General features: G+C 43.6%; 1 protein-coding gene across 1 annotated transcript; it reads left to right on the forward strand.

The window, feature by feature from the left end:
- The first annotated feature begins 287 nt into the window (after nt 1-287).
- Nucleotides 288-10,387, forward strand: ldha (lactate dehydrogenase A4). Its single transcript, XM_080761125.1, has 7 exons — nt 288-430; nt 4,403-4,528; nt 5,923-6,214; nt 6,658-6,831; nt 7,460-7,577; nt 8,578-8,701; nt 9,141-10,387. The coding sequence occupies exons 2-7, from the start codon at nt 4,403-4,405 to the stop codon at nt 9,303-9,305; spliced, it is 999 nt and encodes a 332-aa protein (XP_080617251.1). The 5' UTR covers nt 288-430; the 3' UTR covers nt 9,306-10,387.
- Nucleotides 10,388-10,827: the final 440 nt, after the last annotated feature.

Raw genomic sequence — 10,827 nt, forward strand, 5'->3', positions numbered from 1 at the left:
AACTCTGGAACCAAGTGTCGTTCATCTGGGGGGGGGGGGGTCCTTAATTGAAATTAAAACGTTTGCGAATCACGCACTGGCACTGCACTGCATAACAAAGTAGGCCTACAATACACAGCCTGCTGCGGCTGCTGTCATGATCGTAGTGCGCTTAACCGCATCTTGCTCTTGCCGTGGCAGTGCAGTGGCACAGTCACGTAGGGTAGGCTACTCACGTTGCCTCGAGTTACGTACGTGACATTTAACACGACACGAGCCGGCCGCGGAGACCCACCCCGCTGCGATGCATGTCAGCTCTTTAAAACCAGGGATCCACCTCCACGCGACTCACTGCATCATCTAGGCTACACACAGCAGACAGGCTAAGGGGTCCAAGACATTCCAACTCACTTTCACTGTTTCTACATCCACATACTAAACCAAAACCAAGGTAAGACATCTGGATGATAATAATTAGCTTATAATAGACAATGGAAATATAACAATTTAAAATGTTGTGCATAATTTGGCTACTGTAGGATATATGTGGTATAGGCTACTTTTACCAACGCAAAAAGTTATATTTAGACTAGGATGCGAAACAAGGTTTGGGTTGTTGTTTCAACGTTTTCCCCCTTTGCGATATTATAGTAGCACGTGAGGAGTCGGACTGATGCTGCAATATTGCATAACGGAATTCATGGGCAAAAAGAGTTGTGAGGTTAACGTTAAGCAAAGCTATGAGCAATTCATGAGAATAAGTTATCTGATATTTACTATTTGCCCTTATGTCAGCCTATGAAAAATTAAAAATATTGTTAAAATTGGATTATTTGTAGCTATAGCCTACTTGCATAGTGGTGTAGGCTCTACTCCGCTCATTCTGCCTCGGAGCTACAGAATGAGCGTAGGGACTGAGGGAACATATTGGGGATAACTACACTAGGCATGTTATGTTACCATGCAAGACTTTTCCTCCGAGGTGGTGGAAAGCCATGGTGTCTTGAGGCGAGGTTATGGCAAGACTCGCAAGAGCCTACGTGACTACTGTATCATCCAGCCAGTTTCTCATCATTGCATAAAACCACACCCACCTGATGACTGCTGGAGCCCTATGGCCTATGTAGTACGATAATGTTCTTTTTTTGGCAAGCGACACCGTAGGACTTAAAGTAGATAAAGGTTAAGGGCATACAAGGACTAAATAGATCATAAGGTCATACATTTTTATAAGCATCCAACATTTCTTCATAACCGTAGCCTACTCCGCCAGATGGAGCTTCACATTTTGTTTCACAACGTGAACTCAATACCGCCCCACCTGGCGGAGTCAGGTTAGGATCTTCAAGTTGAATTAATTATGAATATAATATAATAATTATTATGATTGATTAATATTGATATGATACATTTAATACATTGTTCACAGTTTTGTATTTTTATTTTTTTCACAATTCACCACGACTGTGGATTCACCAGAACTGTGATTCCAGGCTTAAAATAATTGCTATAAATCTTTTTGGAAATCTCTATGGGGAAAATGAATGGCAGATTTCTCAGTGGTGCCATAAAACCACGGCCACCCACTGCTATGCCCTATAGTTCATACAGTCAGACTGGCTGTGTTTTTGTTTTGTTATTGGGTAGAAGACCTACCACTTTTGGAATCTTGTCCAACCTAGTGGTGAATCAGTCCAGTTTTCTTCAAAACTGGACTGTCAAATGAACGTAAAACCTCATTATCACCTCTGCCAGTGTGTGAAAATAGTTCAGATTCTGCCGAATGAGAAATCCTACATGATCAGGTGGGCTGGAGTAGTGGACATCAGTCACTTGTATAATGAACATCAGTCACTTGACACTTGAGACCCCATCAGTGACGGAGCGGCTCACTCACCCCTTGGTTTTTAAGACTAAATGTCAAAGTGTCTTGGGAGACATGGTCTCCCCCATGTCACGCAGGCGACATAATGTTTTTAGTTCTTCGGTGTACATGTTGTACAGTAGACAAGGTCACATAAATGTGAAAAGAAAGAATATCTTCTTCAAAATGTGTATTTGCCTCAACCGGGACAGTCCCAGTTACATTCCTTGGCTACTCAGAAAAAACATGATGTGTAGTAGTTAGTTTGTTGAGCACCCAGTAGTACTAATAACCCCTGCAAGTAATCCTAGTCCATACATGACTCGTTCTTACAGGTTTTGTGGCCATGTTTCTTTGGCAGTAGAAACAGGAAGTAACCACAGATTTGAACATTGTCCTGTTGTAATCCTCTACCCTAGGCAGACGATTCAATTCATAGGGCTTGGCATGAGATCATAAACATATGTTTACATTGCCAAAGCAAAAAGTGGAACAATACAATTACAAAAACATATGTAGGCTACAACTGAAAGTCAGAATCTTCAATGAATCAATTTCTATGTACTGAGAACTCGATGCAGATAGTGCAGGAATACAGACACATGGTTAGTAGTCTTTAGGGTGGTTGTGTTCCATTAAATGGAACACAACCACCCTGCTTTGACATTCAAATTTTGATGATATCCTTCTCCTGTCACAGCAGCTCACGAATGTTGCTGCTGTGTTTGCACATTGTTGTACTTCCCCCGGCAGATATGGGAGGTTTTATTTTGTCATTTAAAGTCATGTTTTCAAACCTGGACAATGGGAACTCTTGCAGCATCCCCCGCCCCACCCACCCATGTGGCTCTGATAGGGGAGTAGTGGTGGGGAAAGTAACTATTTAAGTCAAATTAGCAATAGCCCACCATAATGTAGAAAGAAGTAAAAGAACGGTATTCAAAATGTAACAAAGTATTAGCAAAAGTAGCAAAAGTATTAGCATCAATATACCAGATCTACAAGTTTAGCTTGTAAATTGGAACTTTTATAAAATAGGTTATAATTGGTTAATGAATGTAACTAAAGTTGCCAAATAATTGCAGTGGAGAGTGGAACATTACAATATTTTGTTGTTGTGTTGTGATGTAGTAAGCAGAGTATTGAAAAATAGATGCTCATGTAAAGTAAAAGTACCTCAAAATTGCTCTTAAGTATAGTACTTGAGTACATGTACTTAAAAGTGCAGTATGCTGCTTGGGTACATCTACTTAATACACTACTGACTAGGGGTCAGGTGGTTTACAGCATGCAGATAATTGGATAACTGGATAGTAGTAGGTCTGTAGGTGTGTGTGACTGTCCTACTTCACGTATCCTAGAGCCTGTGTGCTAAGCCATGTATAAGTGGTCAGAAAAACCCTCCCTAGGAAGTATTATGACAAATTAATAAGGACTGCTAATCTCCACTATACGTGCCTGTGTCCACACAACGGCAAAGCACACAGTGGAAAAGCTGCCTAGTCATGACAGTGATGTAAGTTGGCCTGTGAGCACTCAACCAGGAAGTACAGTACTATAAACAGCAGTGTGAGTGATGTGCTGCGCTGCGCTGCACGGCAACAGGCCGCCAGCGCTCCGCCAGATAGCCAGGCACAGGTTGCCATGGAAACCCGTCCTGCGCGCAGGTGTCTTTGGTGGATGAAATAAAACAACATTGTACGTCTTTCCTGTTTGGGCTCACGTGAAGCCTGTCTGGCAAAGGGTCTGAAGTATTAAAACACCAAATGCTGTTCTGCGGAAAACTCCTTAGAATGGAACTCCCCCTGTGGAAGTGTCAAGAGAACACTGTCTTGAGTTTAGTCTTTAGACTAAAATCAAGAGTGAGTAAAAGAAAGGAAGGCAGAATGAGAAGGTGGAAGGGATGACTGACAGGAAGTCATGTACTGTACAGCCTTGTCTAGGCCCGTTAGCATTGCGTTAGGCAACAGCATGCCTGTGCCCACTGGCATGCCTTACTTAATACTCAATTTCCCTATACACAGAAGAGTGTATCGTTTTTTACTCATCTGTTTTACCAGTCTCTCACCTATCTCACTGATAGGTCGCCAGAGTTATCCACTGAATATTGGTACCCATATTGAGACCAGGCTGATCTAGAGATGCCTATATGGAGACGACAGAGACATTTAGTGCTGATCATGCCAATGTAGAACTCCATATATGGATATAGACGCACCAGCCAAGAAAGAGTGGTCAAGTTGCCCTTGAGTTGAATTGCAAGCAGTAGCATTAGCCAGTCTCTCACCTGTCTCACCTTTTTATGTAAAATGGTAAGTAAAGTATCATATGGTGCCTTTTACATTCACACACTCACAGGGGAGGGAACCGTGCGAGCCATGCAGGCAATTGCGGTCACTTGGGCGGTAACACTGGGGGAGCCGGAGAGCACACGTGGGACCACACCTTCCCTTTTCCCAAGCGGCCGCTCTACCTCCTGAGCCACTGCTACTTCATACAACGCTCGCATTTAAGTCTCTGTCTCACCCCCCACTCGTTTCTGCCTCCTCTGTTCTTCAGATGGCCACCAAGGATAAGCTGATCACCCATGTGATGAAGGAGGAGCCTATTGGCTGCAGGAACAAAGTGACAGTCGTGGGCGTCGGCATGGTGGGCATGGCCTCCGCCGTTAGCGTCCTGCTCAAGGTAAGAGAAAAAACAAACAAAATACTGTACTGTGCTATTGTTATAGTTTTAGTGGTCAGTATGAAGCTCAACAGATGTACTGTAGCCCTTTAGGCTGCTCAACAGTGCCACTTTAGGTCACCAAACGATATTTCAATACTAAAACAGACGCATACAATACATACATACATACATACATACATACATACATACATACACACAAAGCCACTTAACGGAGGCGGTTGGCACCGCTCAAAAACAAAACAAAGTATATTTCGGTGGATTAACCGCAGTGTAAATAGTGTTACTGATATGACCTAAAGGGATTGTACAAATATTGACATTTGATATGTCTCAACGTTGTCACGTTTATCTCCCTGTGTTGTATTTCTTTATTTACTCAAATCAGACTTCTGATTTAGTGGCTCCATTCAGGGAGGTTGTTAGGTCAACATCCCTGAATGGAGCAGGATATCAGAGTAGCATGTGCCCTTTTCCCAAAGCTCGTGGTTGAAAAAGGGCTGATTGATTAGTAAAAGAAAGTTGTGAGTTGTCGAGGCCTATGTTGCGTTCACAATAGAGCGTCGCAGTCCCACCCCTTTTCAGAACGACGAGTGGCCCAGGAAATGAATCCCAATGCATTTTTCCCATAGGCTTTTCTTAAAGTATTTATTTAAAGACGGTTACGCCGCGGACAAAGCCACCTCGGATCGTGACAAATCATGACAATGAACACTATGTTTTGGGCCGATCAAATAATTTATAAGAAGAAAAACAAAACAAATAGTGTTGTCTCCTGCCTTTATTTTCTTCTTTCTAATGATTTGATCGGCCCAAAATATTGTGTTCATTGTCATGATTTGTCACGATCCGAGTTGGGGCTTTGTCCGCGGCATAACCGTCTTTAAATAAATACTTTAAGAAAAGCCTATGGGGAAAAATGCATTGGGATTCATTTCCTGGGCCACTCGTCGTTCTGAAATGGGGTGGGACTGCGACGGTCTATACGTGTGACGAAACGACAATAAGCTGCGACAAATTGACGCCTGTGAAAGGTGGCTGAGTGACAGGTGTGACAAAAAAAGAAAGATTGAGCTGGCTTCAACTTTTTTCAATGTTCCAATAACGCAGTGAAGCATCCTTCATGTTTTTGTTTCACCATTTCCACTCCTCACAATTCCTGCTCTGTTCTGCAAATGGAAGAAAAGTTAACCAGTTCCCTGTGATATTTAACCCTACACTTTTTATTTACCCAAGTGTAGCTTGAGCAACGCTTACAATGGCGAGTCTGCAGCAATATAGTGGGCGAGATGTTGATGTTTTGTAGCTTGTATCGCCGCTAGTACGTAACCTTTATACGTAAGAGGTTTGTCCGGCCAGAGATCAGGATGACTGTCTGTATGTGTGCTCATCAGGACCTGTGTGACGAGCTGGCCCTGGTTGATGTGATGGAGGACAAGCTGAAGGGTGAAGTCATGGACCTGCAGCACGGATCCCTCTTCCTCAAGACACACAAGATCGTCGCCGACAAAGACTACAGCTGCACCGCCAACTCCAAGGTGGTGGTGATCACCGCCGGAGCCCGTCAAAATGAGGGCGAGAGCCGTCTGAACCTGGTGCAGCGCAACGTCAACATCTTCAAGTTCATCATCCCCAACATCGTCAAGTACAGCCCCAACGCCATCCTCCTGGTCGTCTCCAATCCAGGTGAGACAGAGGAACAGTAGTCTCGGTACCCAGGCTTTTGTTTTCGTTTGCATTCGGCTCAAAAATAAATGTTTTCTTGATGGCTTTCTTCTAGCTCCAGTTAGCTCATAACATTAGCTTCTGTTGCCACTCGCTCCGCGTTGCGGCGTTCAGAGTATAGGTTTTTATGCCGTTCAGACTATGGGTTTTATGGGTAAGTCTCCCATTGGCTTAGAGGCAGCCACTCATGAAGAAGTGTCCATTATAGTCTGTACGGTCATCAGTAGTGGTGCGTGCAAATGTAGTCCAGGCGATTTTCAAGCACCACAAAAAAAAACGAATGAAAACTAAACAATACCTAAGCCTTTTAGAGGAAAAAAAACCCAAGAGAAATATGGATTGCTAATGAAAATGCTAAACTATATAGCCGATCCTAAACCGTTGTCTCCTGTCACCCTCCACAGTGGACATCCTGACCTATGTGGCCTGGAAACTGAGCGGCTTCCCCCGTCACCGTGTCATCGGCTCCGGAACCAACCTGGACTCCGCCCGTTTCCGCCACATCATGGGAGAGAAGCTCCACCTCCACCCCTCCAGCTGCCACGGCTGGATCGTCGGAGAGCACGGAGACTCCAGTGGTACGCAAAAACACCTGTGACCGACTTTCTGTCATTCTAGTGCACGTCATCACATCTACTGTAGCTGAACTCCTGGTGGATGCACTGTGCTCGTCTGTAGTAGATTTAGATACGTGAATGAAATCATGTTCATTTGCAAAAGGTTTTAGTTGTATAGTCCTAGATGAGGAAGGAATTTGTCCACGAATTGACTAGCTGTTTTAGTCGACAAATCTGCACATACAATCGTGCACAGACCAGCCTGTTCAGGTTATTGAGGAACGTTCTAATGTATCTATTCTAATCTATTCTTTCTAATGCTCAGTTTACAATGGCTACAATTGAGGCATTACATTTAGTTTGACTCTTTTCCACAGATAAATATTGTGAAAATAGCAGATCTACTGCAAGGCGTTGTGAGCTTGTAGATCGTCTATTTTCACAAATAGGAGCTTTTCACAATTGCCTCTTTCTTATATTATTCGACAATTTGGCCAATGTTTGACCAGTTTTTATTATAGTATAGTTTGTTGATTATAACTGTTGATGCTTTAAATTATCTAGGGATGAGTGTCCCGACCCACAGGTTGAGAACCATAGTACAAATCAACTAAGAATAACTCATCCTTATCATCTCTCTCTCCATCAGTGCCCGTGTGGAGTGGTGTGAACGTTGCCGGTGTTTCCCTGCAGGGCCTCAACCCAAAGATGGGCGCAGATGACGACAGCGAGAACTGGAAGGCAGTCCACAAGATGGTGGTTGACGGGTGAGTTGAAACCATGCGACTTCACATTTCGTTGTGCTATTATAGCTTCTATTCCTAATACATACACACACACCGCACGCACGCACACAATCCTGAGATCTGTTTCTCTCAGCCTGAAGTCCTACATGGAAGTCATTTCTCATCCAGCCTCAGTTAATTACATTTTCAAAGCAATCATGCGCGTAGTACATCCTGTCTGATGCAAGACTGTGCTGTCCACTTAAAGCGACATAAAGAAGACAAATTACATAAGTAAATATTTAGGGTTGAATTATCTGGGTCCACAGTGTGCCATTACACTATACAATTTTGCCAGAGACAAAACTGTCCCAAAGGAATCCAATGGAGTCAATAGGAAAGTAGATTACATGAGGAATTCATACCTGGGCGCTGAGCCAAAAGGCGTGAAAGGACTGGTTTACTTCACAGTGCGTATTGCGTAAGTAAGTGCAGAGTACTGGAGGCTGATCAAAGGCAAGTTTACTTTTTAACCCAGAAAGTGATTGTTATTGAACCAGTAGTCTCTCTCGAGATAGTGACTCAAAGGAAAAGTTTTTCCCTTTATTTGCTGATGGGTTCTCAGACTGCTGAACAGTGACTGTAGTCACTCGCATGTGGTGGTGAGTGATGGGTATGACGTGCTGCAAAAACAGTTCAGCTGGCATGGCCTCACCTTCTACAGTGATGCAGTGAAGCGTCAATCAATCACATTTCTTTGTTTCACCGTTTCCACTCCCCGTCTCGCTCCACACAATTCCTGCTCTGTTCCACAGAATGGAAGAATAAAAAGTCTACGCCTTTTCACGTACGCAGTCGCAGTGTGGCTTGAGCAAACAAACCGCTACTTTGACTGCAGCACAGGAATGAAAGAATCATTACGTCATACATACCTGTACATTACATACAATTACAGTGGCTTCATTTTCTCCCATGGCCGGTCAGATACTTGCTATTCTCTATTCTAATAATAATTTAAAAAATACTTTTTTGTGTGCACCAGAGCCTATGAGGTGATCAGACTGAAGGGCTACACTTCCTGGGCCATCGGTATGTCTGTGGCTGACCTGGTCGAGAGCATACTGAAGAACCTCCACAAGGTGCACCCTGTGTCCACCCTGGTCCAGGTGAGAAGACACTCTCTCTCCCAACACTTAAACCATTTTGACCTATGAGCTTGTAGATCTGCTATTTTTCAATAGCTAAAGCATAACGTAGTGCTAATCCCCAAATGGGTTACGATACACGCTTTCTCCATGTCGGGTCCGGGAACCACCAGGGGTCAGAATGGAGCCTGTTTGGGTCTGTACAAATCCTAACTAAACGCAGTAGTAGATTGGGCTCCTAAAGATTAAACAACGAAAAAATATGAAATTGGGGTCCCATGGCTAGGTGTAAACCTCATATGTCCTAAAGTGTTATTCAAAAGTAGCTAAAGTAGCAGAGCACGGTGCAAAACGACACGTTTTGATGCTTTTGTATAACATTGAAATGACGGGGCATCATACATCTCTAGCCGTTTCTCCTACTGACCCTGTTATGTCTCCTCCATCTCTTCTCCTCCAGGGCATGCATGGAGTGAAGGACGAGGTGTTCCTGAGCGTGCCCTGTGTTCTGGGCAACAGCGGCCTGACGGACGTCATCCACATGACGCTGAAGCCCTCTGAGGAGCAGCAGTTGATGAAGAGCGCCGAGATCATGTGGGGGGTGCAGAAGGAGCTCGAGTTGTGAAGAGCCCTTGATCTCTGACCTATACCCCCCCCCCCCCCTCCAAAGTATTAATGTACCTCTATGTATCCCTGACAGCTCTAGGCGAATGGGACCTCTGAATATCTAAAACGGTGTCTGTTCAGCAGTGTGGCTAAAGCAGGAACCTTTACAAAAATTGTGGGATAAAAAGAAAAAAGCAAAAAAGCAGTGGAACCTAAATATTACAGGCGATTCACAGGTGTCATTTTCCTAAGCTGTCCCCCTGCCCCCTCCCCTTCCTCCATGACTGAATTTTCTGAAACAGACCTCAAAAACCTATATAGCCTTATAGTTCAGTCTGTTTCTCTTTTGGAGAGGAGGAGGGGCGTCTTTGATTGTGACGTTTGTATAGAGATTGTAAGGCCTTTGCATAATGGCGTAATATTTGTGCGTAAATGTCTGTATGTATCATCGTGTACTGTTGCTGCTTCCATGCACTCCTTGTACGTAGCTGGTATTTAATTAGCAATCTGTGATTGTCATGTTTCCTGTTTTGTTTTTGTCTGGAGTATAATGGAGGCATTCCATGGTCTATGCAGATGACTTCTGTTCCACTCCTAGCTATAACAACACTTATATCACTATCCTGTGACACCAGAGTACCATTAAATACACCCAACCCTGCATCTGCTGGTTGGCACTGACTGAAGCCCCTTGTCCACAAAATCAACAGTTTGTGCACCGATAGTCTTCTATGAAGCTTTATAGAATTGGCATGATGTAGGAATAAATGTAATGTATTGCACCAAGACTGATACTGTACATAACCTAACCCTGCCAATAAGGTGAACAACTGCCATCACCGATCTCAACAAAAGGATACAAAAACTGCTTGCAAAGAATTCTTCAATACAATCCTTCCTGATTGTTTGGTGTGTGCTTGTGCACATCAAATAACACTCAAAGATTATTTTGTATTATTTAAACAGGCTTCACCAAGATGTGAAACCTAGAGTATTTGTTCAATATAGCACAGCCAGAGTCGGGACATTGTCATGATGGCTGGATTTTGACTTGTGCTCTACCACCAAATAAATCAATGACCAGTATGATGAATGATACAAGTCTCTTTTGTCTTTTCAACTGTACCAGCATGTGCATTATGTGTCCCTTTAGAATGCACTGACTCGGCTGCTCTCAAATCTATACATACAGCAGACAAGGGTATTTTTCGGGCAGGTCACAAGCCTCTGTAGACAGAGATGAAAGCGAGGCCAACAAACACCTGTCTCATCACATGAATATAACGCATGGATAAGTAACATCGCTGTGCAATGTCAGTCTACGTAGTCTTGGCAACGGCTGGATTTCTCAACTGTGCATAGCAGCCCTGTGTCGAATTCCATTTGACTTGTACAGTTTCTTTTGCCCATTTTGCTAAACAAAATGTGGTGTCCATTCAGTAATTCTTTACAACTGCCAGGTTACCTGAACTGCTCTGGCATGGTGGAAAGAATAAATACAGTTGGTCCGAATTCACCGTAAGTATTTGTAGTGTTGACGC

The sequence above is a fragment of the Protomyctophum bolini genome (genome assembly GCF_963924005.1).
Source record: "Protomyctophum bolini genome assembly, chromosome: 4".
Classification (NCBI taxonomy): Eukaryota; Metazoa; Chordata; class Actinopteri; order Myctophiformes; family Myctophidae; genus Protomyctophum; species Protomyctophum bolini.

What these genes read in the sequence shown, in the direction of transcription:
- ldha (XM_080761125.1), top strand. Translation starts at nt 4,403, where the DNA reads ATGGCCACCAAGGATAAGCTGATCACCCATGTGATGAAGGAGGAGCCT. An exon ending in CCGTTAGCGTCCTGCTCAAG is followed by an intron (nt 4,529 to 5,922) that starts GTAAGAGAAAAA and finishes TGTGCTCATCAG; the next exon opens with GACCTGTGTGACGAGCTGGC. An exon ending in CTGTGTCCACCCTGGTCCAG is followed by an intron (nt 8,702 to 9,140) that starts GTGAGAAGACAC and finishes CTTCTCCTCCAG; the next exon opens with GGCATGCATGGAGTGAAGGA.